Raw genomic sequence first — 20,039 nt, forward strand, 5'->3', positions numbered from 1 at the left:
GCCTGCTCATCCAGGGACCCAGTCTACTACAGGGGCTGTCCAAATACTAGTCTAGGGACACAATGGCTGCGGTTGCTCAATGCTGCTTGTTAGGGACCCACTGTGGGAATCCTTCCAACCATGAACAATGAGTTTTTGGACCACGATAAAAACAGACTTTGCCAGTCAGCATATGAGGCAAATGGAACTGCTCCACCCGCCTTCCCTCATCTGCCTGGTTCTCTCAACTCAGGGAATATGAACAGGGTCTCTGGTGTCAGGGGGATGGAGATTTGAGGCCTGTCACTTACTGGCTGTGCTAGTCATCTCATCTCCTGGAGCATCAGATTTCACGTTAGTCAATCCAAGAGGTTTGGAGGAGGCAGTGGATATAAAGCATGTGGTCCAGACTAGGAGCTCATCACCACCAAGCAGCATGTGGTTCTCCAGGCCAGGGTCTGCACCAGAAAACGCACAGTCCCTTCCATGGTAATCAACGTCAGCATCAAGGAGACAGATTCACGGGAATTTGAAGAAATCGCAATTTGTCCCAAAGCTACATAGAACCCATCAATGGCTGTCCACACACAGCTAGGCTTCCTTCTTCCAGCCTGCACTGTGAATCTTCTGCTTCTCACCATGACTGGCCTCCCCTCAACTGCACAGTTCAGCCAGGAGAAATATGAAGCCCAGGAATGGGAGTCCTGGGTTCCAGGTTTTGCTGTCACTCTCTTGCAGAATGACCTTGGGCACATCACTTGCCATCTTTGGCATTGGCCAGCAGAGTGGTGAGAAGTTCCTCCCGATCCATGATGGTCAAGGGTGAGGAACTGAACCCAGCTGCCTCAATCAGGCAGCTGCAGATCAGGAAGGTATTTAAGTGTATGGAGGGGCAAGAGGGCTGGTTCTCCTGATGGTGCTCTTCTTTCTGGCTATATGACCTTGGTGAGTCACTCTTCAGCATCTGGGTAAACAGGAGTAATGCACCTACACAAGGCACTGTGATGACTCAGTCCTTACTGAGAAGCTGTGTTTGAAGCATTGGGCCAGGCACACAGCAAGACCTCAGGGAAGGGCAGCTCTTCCTTCTCGCCATTCATGACTGAATTCCACAAAATGAAAATAGCGTTAACAGACCTAGGTTTCACCTCTTCCAAGTTACCAATCTGCTTCCTAATCTGTACAACAGACATAATCTCCCTCAGGGGCTGATGAGAATACACGGCATGATGGATGTATTCACAATTTCATCAGTAAGAAATACTCAGCCACTTGACCAGGATCAAATTAGCTGAGGCATGGATCTCTACCTTCCAAATCCAGAAAGGGTTCCTTCCCGAGGCTTATCAGCTCAATCCATTCATCATCCACTTTACATTTTACAGTATCTTCTTTTGTATTTATCAGTCAGTTGATCCTTAAAGCTCCCATGGAGGAGGTCAGGGTCAAAGACCTAGGCTTTTCCCAACTTCTCCCCACTCCCAGTTTCCTTCACAAACCCCGAGGCCCAGAGCATGCCTGCCTGGTTCATACCCATTGCCCCAGTACCGAGGCTGGAACCTGCCTAGCAGCGGGTAGGTCACAGGCTGTCTAGGATGCAGTGTTAATTGTTGGAATCACACAACAACTGTAAGACGTTGTAAGAAGCTAGAGTTCTGCAGTGGGGTTCAAGGCTGTATGGCTGAGAAGGAATGTGCGGATATGTACAGTCAGCGAAGTAAATGGATATAACCACTCTGCAAAACAATGGGACCACACACACAAGCATGCATTAGAAACGTGAGACAACTTTGTTCAATGAATCTACTTCATTCTAAGAACTCCACAAAGTGTAAGTACTTATATGTGCACTGTAGTGATAAATGGGAAATAAACAAAAAATCTAACCATGGGACCACAATTAAACAAACCAGAATACATCTGATAGCTATGTAGCTATTTAAGATATATGCTTTTAAGAACTATTTAGAAGTGCAGAGAAATGATCATACCATTAAGTAAAAAAGTGACAAAATAAAACACCATATGTAAATCTCTTGAGTTTGCGAAATAATTTGTTTTATACATTCCTGAGTTTTCAAGCATACATTCTTTGTACAGCTGAAAAGAAAACAAAAAGATATTCAACACAAGGCGCTAAGGGTGGTGTGACTTTCTGGTGATTGTTTTGGTGCTTTAACTTTTGTTTAACTTTTTTTTTTTTTTTTTTTAATGTAGCTTCTAAGGAAGTTTACATCCCAGTGAGATCTTGTTTTATGACCCAAAGTACTCAAACTCAGCATCAGACTACATACATCTTCCATAAGAAAAGCTATTTCATCAGGTGACAACACACTTCCACCGTCAGTGAGCAGTTCAACTACATGCATTTTATAAAGATCAATGGCCTGTTGGACTCAAAGAAGCCATCCCCCAAAAAATTGTATAAAAAGATTTATTGAAATTTATCAATGACAAACAGACATAAAACTCAAAGTTTGGCTCTTCTGAGGGGCAGGAGAAAAACTGGTGCAGATGTTCTTTTATACAGATGAAACACGGGTTAGGAAATAACACGTCACTTCTAAAGCAAACCAGAAGAGGGACACGAAAGCAAACCTGTACATTCACTAGGAATTTGCAGTCATTTCAGACTTCCACTAGGTAAGAAAATACAATTTTGCATTAGTTTTTCCGTGCTTGGGTGTATGAAAAAAACCCAGCCGACATGCAGCCACGTCTCCTGCGCTCAGGTTTGTAAAATGTTCTAAGCACGGAAGTACACGTGGAAGAATTATCCTGTCATTTTCATAAAACAAAGTGTTCTAATATTTTACAGAACAAGATAGGACAGTTTTTTTTTTCTTTTAAAGAGGCTGAAATTTGAGGGTTTGTTTCTTCTGATTATAATTACCAAACCCATTTTTCTTATAATTCATAAACCTGTGGTTTTCAGCTCGTGGGCTCACAGCTCAAGAGTACCACCAGAGTCCTCTTTGTAGAGTGAAGCCCACCACCGTCTGTGAAGGGAGAAAAGGGATGAAGATGGGGAATGTCCCCAGACCAGTGCCAAAATACGCCTTTAGGTTGCTATTTACAAACCAGGGCGTTGGATGCCTCTAGCAGGCCCAAGAAATGCAGAAAACACATGAGACAAAGCAAGAGTTAAAGGTATAGCTGGTACTCAGCCCTTCCCAGGATCTGAGTGACCAGTCTGAGGCCAGCACGGCCTTCAAACCAATTCCGGGGACTTGGGACATACCAGGAAATGTAAGAGACCTCCAAACCATCCTTGTTGAGAGTAAGGAAAAACGCTCACTTGGTGTGTACTCAGCTATTGCATTTACAGGGACAAAACCAGACACAAAGAAAAAGGAGGGGAAAAAAAAATAAAGAGTGGCAGTAAAAATAGTATTTTATTCCACCCCCTCCCGCCCTCCCTCCCCCAGCACCCCCAGTACACTTTTCCCCTCTCATTCCCCACAGCAACGTTACAATCAGAAAAAAATAAGTTTCAGGGGACAGGATTTGGAGGAGGGGAGGGGATACGGGTAAAAACAGTCAAATCACAATAGGAATTTTTCAAAATAGGTTATTCCACTTAGTCATCGTCTTCGCCCTCATCTTCAGGTTCTCGTTTTCGCTTCTGACCCCTTTCTTCTTCTGGAGAGTAAGGAAAAGACATTTGGATTAGATATCCATCCCACCTCTTTAACTCAACCCACCCTAGCAAGCAGCCACATCGAGGGCCTCGGATAGGCATCTTCTGCCCACTGCAGGCTCCTCAGAGCCCAGCAAGCTAATGGGAACTGCACACGCCAGGCTGCCACCAGCTGAGATAAAAAGGTACCGTACCACCAAGATCTTCCTCATCTTCCTCGTCATCAACTTCCCCGTCATTATAACCTTCTTCATCCTCCTGGGAAAAAAAGCAACACTGGAATGTTAGAAATGACCTGGCCCACGATGTTACCCCCAACCCCTTAGTGTCCATGCCATGGCCTGCCAGCTCAGGATGAATGTCAAGTGAAGGTTTGGAGTCTATTTTGGAACAAGGATTCTACTTGAGAATCTGCCGAAAGCTTTGAATTCCTTCCCCAGAAATTGCCCACATCAGACATAATACTGTCAGACGACTGGAGGGGGCTGGACTCCACCCTAGAAAGGACTCCTGATGTGAAGTCCCCAGAAGTCAGGCTGCTTTCCAGCTTGCATGCTCTTAGGAGGACAGGTTCCCCAAGCAGACTCCTGACATGAAAAGGAGGCCATCCTTTCTTTCATCCATCCTCAATCTAGTTTTGGCCCCTAGTTTCAGCAAATCCAGATTATGCGAACAAGCCCAACTGCACCCTACCCAGTCCTTTCACCATCTTGCAATCTTGGGGCACCTGGAGGGGAGGGGAAGATAAATTCAAGGTCCCCTGAGGACATCATTCCCAACTTGCTTGAGACTTCCCTTTCCACACAGGGCCTTCGCTCTCTGCTGCCCCGGAAGACGTTTCATGCTCCCTGACTCCCTGCATGTTGACTGCTTCTAAAGCAAGCAGCAGCCCACAGTCTAAAAGAACTGGGTAACAGACTTCTTTCTGTCAAGGAAAATATCCTTTTATAATGTCACCAAATAGCTCCCCCTCGGTCTGTTTGCTAGAACTCTGTTTTTGTGTGTGTATTACTGGAAGCTGGAAATGTGCAGATGGTCAATGAGATTACAACCACCAAAACAAAACCCGCATGCTGCGTCTCTTGTGACAGGAAGGGCAAGCAGAACACTCCATCAGCCAGCACCACTTACTGCCCTGTCCTAAGGAGCCTTGTTTTCATAAGTCTACTTTTAAAGAGCTCACAGTACTCAATAGCAGTGAGCTGAGCCTAACCTAGGGAGAAGAGGAACTCAGAGCAGTAGCAGATGGAAACCCAACCTATCTCACTGTTTTTTTTTTTTTTTTTTTTGGTACTGGGGATTGAAACCAGCAGTACTACCACTGAGCCACAACCCTGGCCTCCACTTTTTTTTTTTTTTTTAATTTTTTATTTTGAGAGAGGGACTCACCAAGTGGCTTAGGGTTTTGCAAAATTGCTGAGGGTGACTTTGAAATTGCAATCCTCCTGCTTCAGCCTCCCAAGCCACTGGGATTATAGGTGTGTGTCACCACACCTGGTTTTTCTATTGGCTTTCACCTGCCTCTTCCAGGCCTAGGCCAGCAGCAGCTGGGAGATCCTGCTTGAGTGCAGTGTATATGGAGACAGTGAAGGAGACAGGAAGTGAGGAAGGTGGAGAGGGAGGGGGCGGGGCAGGCACCGTGCCCACACTGTTATCTTGCTGGTTTAGAATTCTAAATAAGTCATAGAAAACCATTCTGCTATGGAGAGTTGGAAAACCAAAACCCAAAACCTAGCAAATGGAGCCAGGAACTTGAAGGAGGGTGGGAGCGCCTACACTAAGCGGTCAGACACTCACCTTGTCAGACACTGTCCTTAAGCATTTTGCTTACACTTGATTTTATACTCTAAATAACCCAGTGAGAGACGCATCATGATCCGTAATTCACAGATTCAGAAATGGGCTCAGAAAGGTCAGTAACTTGTCCAGGGACACACAGCCAATACACAACAGAGCTGGGATTTATCCCCTTAGACACTCTCTACAATATTACTCTCACATAGACCTTGTTTTTAAAAAACTGGAATCAGTAAATCCATTGGCTAATGGCCCACTCTTGATGCACTACTTCCTCAGAGTACAGGTGACTTCCGTTCCTCTGACTTGAGACCTGGGTGTACCTTATCCTACCTTTTATCGGTTCCAAGCTGCCTGATTTTCCTTGGTACACTTTTACGTGCTTGTATCATAACTAACATATGAATGCAAAATAGCAGCCATTGGGGACAGGATTCTATACTTCCAAAAGATCTAATTTTTACATAGAAAAGAGGGCCAGGCACCCCCACCTCCACTGCCCCCACCCGCAGGTGAGTCCCTGGCTCTAGAATCTTCTTCCCCACTTCTAATTCAACTTCCCCAGAACTATTTGTGAGTCTATCCCCCAAAGTCAGTTCAGTGGAAGGTTCTGAAATGGACTCCTTCCCCTGCCCTGGGGAGAGTGGCTCCTCACCAGAGTCCCTGGGTTGCCAAGGTTGACCATGGAGGTGTTTGGCAGGACAAACTCAGAGGCAGCATTAGGGCACCAGGATACGGCAGCCCTGCAGTCCCACCTCCTTACCTCCTCCTCTCCACTCACGTCCTCCTCTTCCCCCTCCTCCTCTTCATATTCGTCCTCCTCATCTTCCACTATCTGAGCATCTTCATCATACTCCTCCTCTGTATAATGGGAACAAAAATAAAAGGGGGGTGAGGTAGCTCCTCCCTCCTGAGCACAGGTCCAGGTGGTGGGCCTGCTGGGGTGATGGGGTCTTGTGTGGGGCCCAGAGCCTGAAGGCTCTCACTCACAAGAGCAGCGCTGGTATGATTTAACACTTCCCAAAGTGATTCACAAGATTAACCCTCCTTTCAAGTTTCATGAGAGCAAAAGATCCCTTGTGGACGCTGAGGCCAGAGAGATCGCCAGATTCAAGCACAAGTTACAGAGAAAGCTAGGCGGGTCAATTCATTTAGAAAGAGCTTCCGGGGGCTGGGCACAGTGACACAGGCCTGTAATCTCAGCGACTCAGGAGGCTGAGGCAGAAGGATCGCAAGTCAAAGCCAGCCTCAGCAACTCAGTGAGACCCTGTCTCAAAATAAAAAGGGCTGGGGAGGTAGCTTAGTGGTTAAGTGCCCCTGGGTTCAATCCCTAGTACAAAACGAACAAATAAACAAAAACCCCAAAACTTCCAGGCCAAATTCTTCACTTTAAATGTCAGAAATCTAAGGCGGAGACAAATTACTTATTCAAGGTCACACATGGAATCAGAGGTGGGCACCAGGAAAGGGTTTAGAAACATGGCTTTAAACTGTGGACTTCCCTACAGCACCCTCAGATACTCTCTGTGTGCCAAAACATCATATGCACCCCAGGATGGAGGATGGTTATTATCTACCAAGAAAAAAATCTCCACCAAGCCAAACGGAGTATTTAAATATCTTGTAAAATACTCCTAATCTAACACAGAAAAACCAATCTTGTGTCTGAATTAACTGAGCGGGGAAGCCACGCTGTGCCCACAGCAGGGAAGGTGGGAAGTCAGAAGGAGGCGCTCTTTCTCCCAGTCTTTCCTTTCTGAAGGTTCTGACATTGCCTCCTACACACCCCAGAGCTAGCCACAGTCTGTGGGCTGCAGCCACCAGGGGGCCTCACAGTCTCTGGCTCTGACCTGATCTCCACTTCTGGAGAAAGGGGGTCCTCAGGCTATACCCCACCTTCCACTGTCCTCATGCGCACTCCCTGGGAGTGTCTAGATGTGGGTTCAAACTACATATACAGAGAGAGAGAGAGAGAGACTGTAGAATCACCTTTCTTAGGGGGCTTCAGAAAAGGGACAAAAATTGAAGTGAAGACTCAATTTTAAAGGAATTAGTATGTAATTGGGGAATGTCAGGGAGTTCCTCTGGGGTCTGGGTCCTGTTCTTTCAGGGGAAATAACCAATGAGACCTATTAGGGACAATGGGAGAGGAGGTGGCCAGCCCTCTGGAGAGAGACAGCCACTGGCAGGCAGCTCACCCTCAGCAGCAGGAGGGGCTTCCCAGCACCTCGCCCACTCTGCCTCACCCCAAGGCCTCAGGCCGAGCCCTCGCCATCCTGTGCCACCCACCATCCTCGTCCTCCTCGTCGTCATCCAGGCCCTCCACATAGCCCTCAGCATCTGAGTCGGAGGCCTCCTTGTCGTCCTGGTCATAGCCATCAAGATACGTGAGCTGTGGGAGGAGCTTGAACACATTTTCTCGGTAGTCGTTCAGGTTGGTTACCTCACAATTGAAAAGGTCTAAGCTCTTGAGGTTCTCTAGGTTCTTCTGCAAGTGGTAAAAGAAGTCAAGAGTGAGAGCAATTTATGGCAGGTGGCATAGGTCAGGCGTGGCTACCCCAGAAAAGATCTCATCTGGAAAATGGGTTGAACTTGAGGACCTTAAAAGTCTCATCCAGTGTGAAAACTTTTATTCTGCAATTCCAGCTTTGCCTTAACAGAAACTGTCTTGAAATTAACCTGGGTCCTTCTTGGTACATGAACCAAGAGCTCTGCCGAGTCCATCTGTGACCAAGGAGCCTGAAGAACCAAAAGGCAACAACATGAACTCACTCCTGCATCTACGTGATTATCACTGCGGTTAACACAGCACTTCATGTAGAAGTCAATTCGTCCTGTAACCACCGAAGTAGAAATTATTGAGTTTTACAGATGAGGATACAAGAGGCACAGACCTGTGATCTTGCACTTGTCCAAAAGGACAAGAGAAAATTTGATGAAAGATCCAGATTCTGTCCATAGTACTTAGCAGGTTGTGCTTATCAAAGCATTGCACTAGCTTGGTCCTAGCCCAGAGGAACCCTGTTGGATGGCTAAGGAAACTAAGGCCCATGAAGCAAAGGGTCCACAGCTCTTGTGTGAGAGCTGCATCTTTATCTCCTGTCTCACCTATGCAATTTGTCCCAAGCTGAGCCTCTGCTGGGATGGGGGCTGGTCTAACTGGGGAGGAAAGCTGCTGTCTCTCAGGGTCAATATTGGTTCTCTAGCACTTGAAACACCTGGCACCTGTGACCTGGGTCATTCTCAGAAGAGATGCTAAAGGCAGTCCTGACTGTGCTCTGTGTGGATGAGCCAGCACCTCCCAACCAAGACCAGTTTCCCACACCAGGGAAGTGTGGCGTGCATCTCGCTAATAATGGCAGGGAACCTGCTGAAACACTGTATTCTGCCCACTGGGAGGGGAAAGTGTGTGTTCAGTACATGGTGACTGAATGGCAGGGTTTAAGGTTTTCATACACTCAGTCCCCGAACACGCTCCACACTCTCAAATGAGTATACAGAACTTAGAAGGTTTTTCCTTTCACAATAAAATTATGAAATCAAGACCTCCAGGCAGACCAAAATAGTTTTTTGCCTTCTCCCAGGAGATCAGTGGGAGACCTGACCAGAACTGTGCTATTCAGCACATTTTATTAGCTGACCCCTAGACATAGATAGGTAAGGTCTGAGTTTAGGAAAGAAATGCCAGCTTCTTGTTTTGCCACCCTGGTCCATCAACAGGACCCTTGAATGCCAGTGGAGAGCTCGGAGTGCTTTGTGGACAAGAACCCTGCAAACCAGGACCCAAACCCAGGGCCACCCGAACCTCCGGCCTTGGCCATCACCGCAGCATGCCTCTGGAGCCTTCCCTGACTCTGCAATGCCTGGTTTGAGGTGATTCTTAAGGATATATTTACAAAATTAGGCAAGTTCACTTAATGTGGTAGTACTTAATTCCAAAGAGCTGTCATTTAATCAGTGATACATTGTTAACAGTTCATTTCCTTAAAAATCACAGGAAAATAGTAATTCAGGCCTTGGTAACGTAGAAATTATCATTCTGACTAGCCCCTCTCTGGCTAGTAAATTAGTGAAGTCTAGGGCTTGCTCAGTTCTAGGAAGACAGAGGAGCCAGAAATGCCACCCAGGTCTCTGAGGTCCTGGTCAGCAGCAGGCCAAGGACACTCTTATTCCACATGGAGGTGAAGGCCTGTATGAAGCTCCCTCATCATCACAGGGTCTGTGTCAGCACTGATCTGTGTCCCACCACTCAGTCACCAGCTGTGGTCAACTTAATTCTGGGATCATTCTTCCTTGCTCAAAGAGGGGCAATAAGACACGAACTGAGCCTGAAGAAACATAGTCCAGGTTTCCAAGGTGAGTGGAAACTGAGGGAAAAGCCTGAGACCAGAAATGGAGGCCAGTGTCCACATCCTGCCTTCGCACTGACTGGCAGTTTTGGCTGTGTAACTAACTTCTGTCAGTTGTTTCAACTCTGGGCCTCAGTTTCTCTGTGGACTAAGCAGAAATAGTAGCTCCCATTCTATCTCATAGTGTATAATGAGAGTCCAAGATATTAAGATAAATTAAAAAAGGGTATTATACAAATGCAAAGGTGGCATTCTCTGATATCAATTCCTCCTCCCCTCCCATCCCAGCAGAGAGGGGAGCATTCAAATGACTTACCAGTGGCTCTATTGTGCTGAGGTCTTTAATTTTGTTGCCACTTAAATTTAGATGCGTAAGGTTCGGACACCTTTCTGCCAATACTTCCAGGCCCCCTGAGATTCTGTTATCGCTTAGTTCGAGCTAAACAGGACAGGCAGAGAAAAAAGCAGAAAGGGTTTTTTAAATGAAGGTTCTCGGCTCAGAGCCTCTTGGTTCTCCCAAACAGTGAGGAAAGGAAAAGGGAAAGTAGTCTCAGGGAGTCAGCAGGCATGTCGGTGCAGGCACCTGGCCTCACCTTCAATTACACTCCCTGCACACAAAGTAATCACCCCTCCTCCTGCCCACCCAGCTCCCTGCGCTGTTTACCTTCTTAAGTTTGTTTAACTTTGGTAAGTTGGCGACTGAGGTGAGGCCTACGTTGATTGTACTTAGGAATTCCAGTTCTTCAAATTTGTCTGTGAGGCCTTCGATTTTGCCTTCATTTGACCGACAGTTGTCCAGGACAAGCTCTTTCACCTGGAAAGGGAAGGAGCACGTGAATGGAAGCAGGAAAGGGAGATGAGTGGGCAAGAGTGTTAGGGAAGCCTCCTTGGAGGACGAGGAGACACTCCCTGGAAGCAGTCCATCTTTACGCTAAAATGTCACTTCCAGATTCCTGTGCTGCCAGGAGTCAAAGGATGGATCCCCCCCACCCCCGCCCTCACCTTTCTGTCTGGGCAGCACAGAGGCCAGCTACCTCCTACCTCCCACCTTCACCCCTGTGTATTTCTGCAACCCTCTCTTCATGGTGCTCAAGGCTCACATGCTTGTTCACTCTCCGACTGGTCATCAGAGTCTGCTTACCTGGTCCCTGGCACTCATCACTGCAGTCACCTACTTAGCCTGCCCCATGGTAGGGGGCAGACCAGGAACTCCTAACTCTCCATCCCTAGACCAGTGCTGTCCAACAGAAGTTCCATTGAGGATGGAGACATTCTGCACTGCCCAAGAAAGGAGCTATTAGCCACACATGTGCCCTGAGCATTTGCAAGTAGCCCTAGCTAGTGAGCCCCAGGAAGCTATCGATACACAGCACAGCCTAGCTCTGCTCTCCAGGGCCCTGCACACAGAGAGGGGAGGAGAGAACGGATATGCCACACACTGGGGACTGGTCCGAACTGAAATGCTGAGGCTGGCAAAATCCCTAAGGATGTCTCTAGAAGTGTCTCTGGAGACATCTCTGAGACCCTGTTCGTTCCCCACCCACCTTTTACCCAAATACAGGTCCTAAATCCTTTTATCTCTAATGAGGTGGAAATAACTGATCAAAATCCACTCAGGTAGACCTAACTGAAAGTGACCTGGTCAGATGACAAGATGACCAGTGGGCATGGCCAGACAACAGCTGAGGAAGAGCGAGCAGCTGTTGGATCTGAAACGACCCAGGGAGTGAGCAGGGAAACCAGGGTGCCTCCAGGCGGGTGGCCTAGTTATTCCCACTTGGCGCATGCTACTTGCTTGGGGAACCTGGTCTTCAGGGCTGGAAGGAACCTCCTGGCTGCCCCTGGTGCTTGAGAGGGTCCCTTCAGCCCAGGACACAACATCCCAAATGAGCTGGCTCTCTGAAGTCTACTGGGATATGATATCCACTGAGATGTCACCTCCCTCCCTGGGACTCCCACACACTGGCCCTGATTTCTCATCACTGGGTCACATGGCACGGGCTCATCCTTTCTGCACAGCACTCCTGCATTTATTGCAGGGTCGCTGCTGCCCCTGGATAAACAGAATGGTCCCTGTCCAGGGCCTCCCCATTTCCTCTACAGGCCGACTTGTCTCCGTCTTCCAGGTAATGCTTCTACTCAGCCATCGTGGGCCAGGTGGAAATTTGCAGGAAAAGGGGGAACACGGCCCACACCAAGCCAGTGAGCAGAGCAGGGGAACATGGGGCACAGCTGGAAGTCAGGGGCCAGCAGGGTTCTGCTGCTTTGCCCAGGACAGCAGCAGCTCGTGGGCTCCTACTGAGGGGAAAGCCCGGGAGCAGCAGCTCTCTCCCAGAGCTAATGAGCTCTCAGCCGAGGCACTAGCCATAAAGGTCCTTCCCACTGGGTGTGGGAGTGGGGAAGTTCAGTCCCCAGTAGAGGCCAGATGTCCAGGTCAAGCTGCTTTCTCCAGGTCACTAGCAAGAGTGCCTGGAAGTAAATCCTGTGAGGCCCTCTATTCTAGGGCAGGAAATCAGGGTGGAGCCAGGAAGCCAGGCCGTAGGGCACAAGGAAATGGAGGAAGAGTAACCCTCTCCTGGTCTACAGTACGCAAAAGGATCCTGAGGCCCCTGTCAGTGGTTCCCTTAGAAGGCCCTGGGTATTCCTGAAGCTCTACTAAGGAAAGGCAAATCGGAGAAGAGACACCAGTCCACTCGTGACTGCAGACACGTGGTGTTCCTGGCCTGGTCAATGGCCTCTCCCCTCACTGCCATCAGCCAAGAAGAGGGCATCAGTGCTGGGGGTGCCTCAGAGACCAGGGCACACACCACCCAGAGATTCCACAGACACCTGGGTTTCCAAGTGCTGACTAAGCTGTCCCCAGCTCCCAGTGCCACACCCAAACTGCGCCACTTCTCTCAGGGACATGTCAAACCATGACAACTATTTTTTATTAAAAGCAATCATTGCTCTTCCTTGATCCCTCACCAGGCATCCTCTCCATTTACAGCCACATTAGCACTGCCTGTCCTAAAACCCAGGACCGTCATGGAGGGTGTCTACTGGACCCAAGGGGTCTGTGTAGTTTACAACATGCAGAGGGGCCCCTGGCAGCTTCTCTGACATTCCTAAATGTAGGGCACACACTCTCCAGACCCTCCTCAATTCTGCAGGCTCTCCTGCTCTATAACTGCTTTCTCTCAGCCCCTCTTCCAACTGTTCCAACAGTTGGGTGGGTGCCATTTCCAGAGGTCCCCACCCTGGCTACGCTTCCTTGGTAACCAAAGCACAGAACCTAAGTCAGCCCTGACTCAGAGGGCTGCAGGAAGGAACACAGACACAGAGGGGACTGGGACCCCACTATTTGGCTCTCCCCCACATTCTAGGAGGCTACTTCCACTCCTGGGGAATTCCACATCTCTGAAGGGACAGGCGGGGGACTCCAGAATCCCCACTGTTTCTGTATCTCCTACCTGGTAGGGGTGGAAAGTGAAGGTGTTCAACACTGTTTAGGGTGAGAGCAAAGAGGAGAGCGAGGGGTCAGGGCCTAGACCTTGTAGTTGCTGATATCAACAAAAAGCCCAAACCATACGGTATCACACTGGGGGAAACAAGTGAGCTGCCTAGGAAGTGTCTGAAATGGACCAAAGAGAACAAAGCAACAATGTCAGGTGGCCGCTGGCTTGTGGAAGTCATCCTGGTCACCCTCCCACCTGCCTCCACAAAGCCAGGGTTTTCGTACCCCAGGGCAGAGTGCTGTGTTTCCAGGCCTGGGACCCCTCCCTGAATTGCTCTAATTCCAATCTGCTTCCTCTGTAACTTGGTGGCCTTGGCTCTAACCCTTCCATGCTAGAACATCCCTTTGCATCCAGGGTGTGTTTTGCTTTAAAAAGAGGAGGGGAAAAAGCCCATTTCCCCTGCCAAGTCCTGGGTGTGAGCAAAGTGCAAAGTTAAAATTAAACTGAAAATTTGTACTTTGGGTTTAGACTCTCCCAATCCCACCAGTGATTTAAAAATATCTGAATGCGGTTACTCTTGTAGCCCAACAACTGGAATTACTCTGCTGGTATGGGAACTTTTCACCCCCACGCAGGACCCACCACTTCACTGATCAAGTGGTGACACCCAGAAGGAGCCTCCCATTCACATTCTGCCTCAAGAGATGTCCATGAAGAGGCACTGAAGATTCTCAGAAGCCAGACTATCCCGACTCACACATTTCTTGAAAAACTGTCCCCAAAGCACCAACCTGTCAGTCATTCCCCACCAGTGGGAGCTGAAACTTCCGTGATAAACACAAACATTATTACTCTAAAGGAACAAACAACTTGTTTGTTTCAAAACTCCCAAGTCCGTTTGACCTTTCCTCTCCATTTCCAACATCACGGCCATGGTCACTGTCACCTCAAGTTACTTCAAGCCTGCTTTTGCCTCCAACTGAGGTCTCTGTGACCTCAGGGACAGACATGCTTAGGAGGCAGACTGGACTACTGGTAACAGGCCTTGACCTGGAGGCCAAGGACTCCACTGGCTGACTGGTCCCATCTCTGTCCCCAAAGCCCTAGGCTTTTGTCTGTTAGAAAGGGGATGATGACATCTGTTTAAACTATAAAGCACAAACTCTAACTTAGAAAATACACCTTGTTTTTCAGTGCCTTGGAAACATCTGAGTTCTTAAACATGACCTACAAGGCCCCCCTTCCTCCAATCTCCACACTCCCCACCTCCTACCCTTGCACTACAAATCTAGTTCAAGTCCCCTCCCCAGGAAGCCTTCCTTGTACCCAGCTCTGGGCATCCTGGGGCTCTGAGGGCAGCTGCTGCATGAATCATTTAATCGTGTATTAAGCATCTGATCCTCCTAGAGGTCAGGGACTGTCCTTCTCCGTAATCAGCCTAGCAGGGAGCGGACACCAGAGCAACTGCTTCACAAATGTCCTCTTTATTGTGCCAGGCACAATACTAGGAACCAGGAATATCAAGAAAGGCAAGCTGCCATGAAACTTGCAGGGTAGCTGGTGGAATGAACATTGGATAAGTCCGACCTTTGATAAACAGCAGCAGCTTCTGGGTGTGTACTTTGTGCTCCTGAGACAAGCTTAAGCCCCTGAGAGGTAAGGGCAGCTGTGCTTGCTACTGACTTGACCCAGTGCTCTGTATATGGGCCTCTGGGCCTCTCAACACAGTGTGTTCCTGCAACATTGTTGGCTGTGGGGACATGGAGGCGATGGTGAGCCAAGGTCAGGGTCCTTGCCAGCAAGAGGTTAGGTGACTGGCTAGGAGGGAACAGTCGGCTAGTAAACAACTCCAGCCCAGGGTGCCAGGTAGCAGGACAGGCTGAGACAGAGTGCATGATCCAAATGCCTCCACTGGAGGAGACAGGCATGCCAGAGGCAGCCAAGAGGTACCCAGAAAGCCCAAGAAAGGGGATGCACTACCTCACAGCCAGGACAGGCTCTATGACTCAGAGGCCTAGTGCAAAATGACAGTGTGGGACCCTTGCTCAGAAAATCATGAAGAATTCTAAGGCAGTGACAGCAGCTCATGCAATACAGGTCACGTAGCCGTGAAGCTGGCTCTGATTAAAATGGACAGCTTGGGCCTAAAAACAGCTCTCTAAAGAGGAGAATCAGAAAAAAGGAAGCTCAGAGTAAGAACTGTTTTGCATGTTTCTAGTACTTCCTGAGGCAACACAGAGGGGTGGAGAGAAGGCAGGCTCTAGAGTCAAATCTTTTTACTTGCCCATCTCACCTCCCTGAGCTTCCAGATTTCCTCTAATGACTACAATGCCCATTATCTTGGATTGGATTAAATGAAATGATGTACTTAGAGCACTCCAGGTTGGAAAATGCCACTTGCCTTCCCCTTTACCCACTGCCTTCTCTACTTCCGTGTGTAGTCAAGGCATGAGAATGGGAATGAGGGCAGGCTATAGATGCATGTCACCCACCTGCCTGCAGAAATTCCTCACGGAAGACACTGGGAACCAAGGCAGCATGCTCAGAAACATACCCCTCTTGATTTTTACACCTACATCTGGTTTTATTTGGTTTCAACCTTGTCAGTCCCTGACCAATTTAGTTTTCAGGTTCCAGTCTTTGCACAGCGGAGAAGACTCAAATCAAATTGACCCGGTGTTTTTGGTGCTCATGGGTTTTAAATAGGTCAGCTTCTAAATGGGCCATCCCCTGTTGCAGATCCCATTTCTAGCTAGAAGGCCAAATTATTTGACACAGGGATAACAGAGATATATCTGCGATTTTGTTGTTTAAACCATGAAGTCTATAGTTTTGCTTCATAACAAGTATGGCAGAACCTGCAAAATTCAGGCTGGTCGGGGTGGGGGTGTCAAGGCTCTGTGAGAAAAGTCAGACATTTTGAAAGCTCCAAGGGCCTTAGGGATCACCTAGGCCAGTGGCTTTCTAACCACAACCCACAGCGAGAAATGCACTTTGTACTCAGTGCACACATGTGCTGGGCATATAGGCATACACAACGGAAACAAAACTTACTCTTATAATTACTTTTTTCTATTAAAAGAACTTTGGGGGGTGGGGTGGGGATGTGGCTCAGTGGTAGAGTACTTGCCTGGCATGCGTGAAGCCTTGGGTTTGATTCCCAGCATTGCAAAACAAAACCAAAACACGACCCACATTTTGTAAAATGTTAGTTCAGTTCTGATCTCTTTTTTTCAGAAGAAGCAAGGTGCAGCGCTGCACTCAGCGCCTCAGAACCCATATCTGGGTGATTCTTTCTTTTCTTTTTCGCTTACACCACACATGGCCACCCTGGATCAGAAATCACAGTCCCTAGTGGAAAGCCGTGGAATTAACAGATCACCCATGAAGCTTCCCAGCTTCGGCTAACAGGAGGCTAATCTGCAGCCTCCATGGTAGCCAATTCTTAGGTCTCCACACTTCTCAAAGATCTTTCAAAATCTTAACTAGGGGCAGGGCCCCACACTACTTTAAAAACAAACAAAAATCTCTCCAATAAAAAAGCCTCTGTGTCCCTGATCTTTTTGTTGTTGTTCCTACAATAGAGCTAGGAAGGCAGCGAGGCGCACATGGCGCAGAAAGTGGTGACGCCATCCTTATTATTTTCGGGAGCCCAGGAACGCGAGCCCAGGGCGCCGCAGCGGTAATTAAGCTGTCGGCCAGGCCGGCTCATAGGCTGAGCCGCGGCGGGGGAGGGCCCGCATTAACATAAACCCTGTGACTCGCTCGCGCCGCGCCGCCGCCTGGAACCGGCTCCTCTCTCCTCCCCAGGGCGTGGGGCGGACTTGGCTTCTGCTTCGCCCGAGCACAGGGAGCTGGTTCCACTGCGGAAGCTCCCTCCAGTTACAGATAGGCTGGGGCAGTACTTTGATCCTGGTGCCTGGCTTTGGGCTTGCTAAATGGGCCTGTCTAGTTAATGCACCCTTGCGGAGCTGGGCCCCTGTCCCCAATGTGGCACTTTTGTTGCTTTCCTCCCCTTTACCTCATTCCTACCTTCCAGCGAATCTAGATGATGCTACTTCACTGACCTGATGGGTACCACCTCCTGTGGGAAGCCTTCCCTAACTGCTCAGCTCCTCCATTTTCCTGCCTAATTTAAGAGCGTGTACCGGAAAACCTTCCTAGAGTAACAGGAAAAGGCCCCCGAGGGCAATTTGGGGCTTTGAAGAGGAGGAGCCTTGGGTCTGACTTTGCTGGGGGTGGGATATGCGATGAGGGTTCTGGAACAGACAGACCACTCCTAAATGGTCCTCCCTTCCTATTTTAGGGTGGGGTGGTACCAGAATACCAGATGAGGCAAGAATCCAAACTAGTCTGAGCAGGCGGGATGTGTGTGTGTGAGAGAGAGTAAATAGGCAAGCAGGCAGAGAAGGAAAGGGGGACAAGCAGCACGCAGGTACATTGCAAAGGATGCTTCTCAAGGCAGTCTGATGACCTGCCTCTGGTCTCCTCTCTGTGCCACTAATTTGCTGTGTGCCCTGTGGGAAGTCACTACACTCTCTGGGCTTCTGCCTGTTCTCTAGCCCATGGACAATGGAGCTTGAGCAGAGAGATGAGGCCCCTTCTAGTTTCAAAATTCTGTGGGTCCAAATACTTTGAATCTATGAGTGTTGTTCACTTCACATCAAACTCAATCACTATTCCCCAAAGGAGATGGGTGATTTCAAGGGCCAAGGAACCCAGGATTCTTGGTTGAGGGATGCCAGAAAAGAATTCTGGGACATAGGGCTGACATCCTGGGTAATGAGTGGGAAAAAAAAAAAAAAAAAAAAAAAGTAGGATTCCCATGTCCCCACCCATCAGTGCTGCCTCACGAAAACCCTGCACCCCTTTCCCAAGGTAGTTTAGTCTCTTCTCACCCCTCTGTTAGCACAAACAGGAATGCACCCTTTCCACCCTCCCAGGCAACTTGCTGCTGCCTGCCAACTGCCCTGATAGCTGCTGCATGGCCATTCTTTCTTCCTTTGGTCTCTTCAAACACAGCCTTGCTTAGCTTTCAGGTTCGAGTCCCCGCGGGTCCCCTGCCCAGAGGGGTTGGCTGTCCATAAATGCTTACTGAGTGGTCCCACGGAACAGTTCAGTCAGACTAGAGGAAGGGTCAAAGTGCAGATGAGCAGTGGCCCTGCAGAAACAACTAGCTTCCAGAAAGTCGACCCTTTTTCCACTTTCTGAGGCGAAGCATCCCACTAAAACGACTCAAGTAAATCAGCTGCCCCAGCTGACTGATAAGGTTGACACTAGCTCCTGAAATCAGGTGAGGACATTTAAGCCCAACTGGGCTGGGCCCGCTTGTGAACTGTAGAAGCTATCTGCTGAGGAAATCCCAATACAGACCTTGGGGGACCAGCATAGGGTCTCTGCCTTGTTTAGAGCTTGATTGCAAAACAGAAGTTAACTCATTTCCCCAGTTTTGCTACTCAGTTGGCAATTCAGTTTTTGTCCATCTCAGCTCATAGTGTGACCCATCTAAAGATACCAAGCCATTCAGACTCAGAGGCCAAGACACTTCTCACAGCCTTGCTGTGGGCATCTGCCCCATTTCTATTTAGCCTTTTTTTTTTTTTTTTTTTTTTTGGTCAGTGCTGGGGGTAGAACCCAGGGCCTCATACATGCCATGCAACACTCTCACTGAGCTACACACCCCTACCTCCTCCAGTTGGCTCCCATCTCCTTCCATACCATACTGGGAACTGAACCCTGAGGCGCTTTTACCACTGAGTCACATTCTCAGTCCTTTTCATTTTTTACTTTGAGACAGGATCTCATTAAAATATAGAGGCTGGCCCTGAATTTGCAATTCTCCTGTCTCAGCCTCTGGAGTTGCTGGGATTTCAGGGGTGTGACACCATGCCTAATCCCACCTGACTTTTCAAAAGTGCTTCAAACTAGGTGCATTGGTGCACTTCTATAATCCCAGCAGCCTGGGAGTCTAAGGCAGGAGGATTGCAAATTCAAAGACAGCCTCAGCAATTTAGTGAGACTCTGTATCAAAAAAAAAAAAAAAAAAAAAAAAAAAAAAGGGTGGGGTGGGCTGGGGATGTGACCCCAAAGCCACAGCCTTTCCATGATGGACTCCTCTAAGGAAACACAGGAAGTGAATTCCAAGGTTGCCAGTGAAGGACCCTAGGCCCAAGTGCAGCCCTCCTGCCTCACGGCCCCCAGGGGGCTAGGAGTAAAAATGAGGCAGGGAAGGCCAAATGACCTCAGAATCAAAATCTCCTCGACCTTGGCCTCCTTCCCAGCCACCTCTATCCCAAATGACAGTATCCTCAGCAATGACAGAAGCAGAGCAAATGCCTCGGCACTGAGGTCCTGGTGTCTAGTCACTAATGGGAAAAAATCCTGCAGAACCTAAGACTGGGGTTGAAAGTTCTTTCCTTCAAGACCACAAATCAAATTAGCCCCGGGTTACAAATAAGAAGCAATATAATCTTAGTTCTTTGCTCCTCCGACAAATGTAAAATGCACAATTTGCCTAAGTCTGTAAACACTTATGGTAAAATATTGGTGATGGAAGCGCAACAAATGCTAGAAGGAAATATTAGTTCCATATTTCTATTAACTGGAAGGGGATAAGTTAAATAATAGATTGAGGGAGAGCACGGAAGCAACGTAGAGGTGGGGGAGAGGACGAGACTGACACTAAGACAGGCAGAAAAAAAAAAGGAAGAAAAGGAGAAAGTTACAGGCTTTGTAGGTTTTGCTTAACTTCTAGAGTTCCATCTCTTCCCCTGGGTTTTGGTGATAGAAGTACATTTATTCACTCTTTTTAACAGAATACAGGTTGAGTTGATTGTT

General features: G+C 48.4%; 1 protein-coding gene across 1 annotated transcript in view; it reads right to left on the reverse strand.

Annotated features, from left to right (window-relative positions):
* Positions 1-2,106: 2,106 nt before the first annotated feature.
* Positions 2,107-20,039, reverse strand: part of ANP32A (acidic nuclear phosphoprotein 32 family member A) — a 32,019-nt gene continuing 14,086 nt past the window's right edge. Inside the window, 6 exon segments of the mRNA XM_079129597.1 lie at positions 2,107-3,621; positions 3,814-3,877; positions 6,180-6,277; positions 7,706-7,904; positions 10,082-10,204; positions 10,430-10,579. Of these exon segments, the coding sequence (XP_078985723.1) occupies positions 3,560-3,621; positions 3,814-3,877; positions 6,180-6,277; positions 7,706-7,904; positions 10,082-10,204; positions 10,430-10,579 (696 nt within the window). The 3' untranslated portion in view covers positions 2,107-3,559.

Source organism: Sciurus vulgaris, assembly GCF_902686455.1.
Source record: "Sciurus vulgaris genome assembly, chromosome: 2".
In the NCBI taxonomy this organism is placed as follows: domain Eukaryota; kingdom Metazoa; phylum Chordata; class Mammalia; order Rodentia; family Sciuridae; genus Sciurus; species Sciurus vulgaris.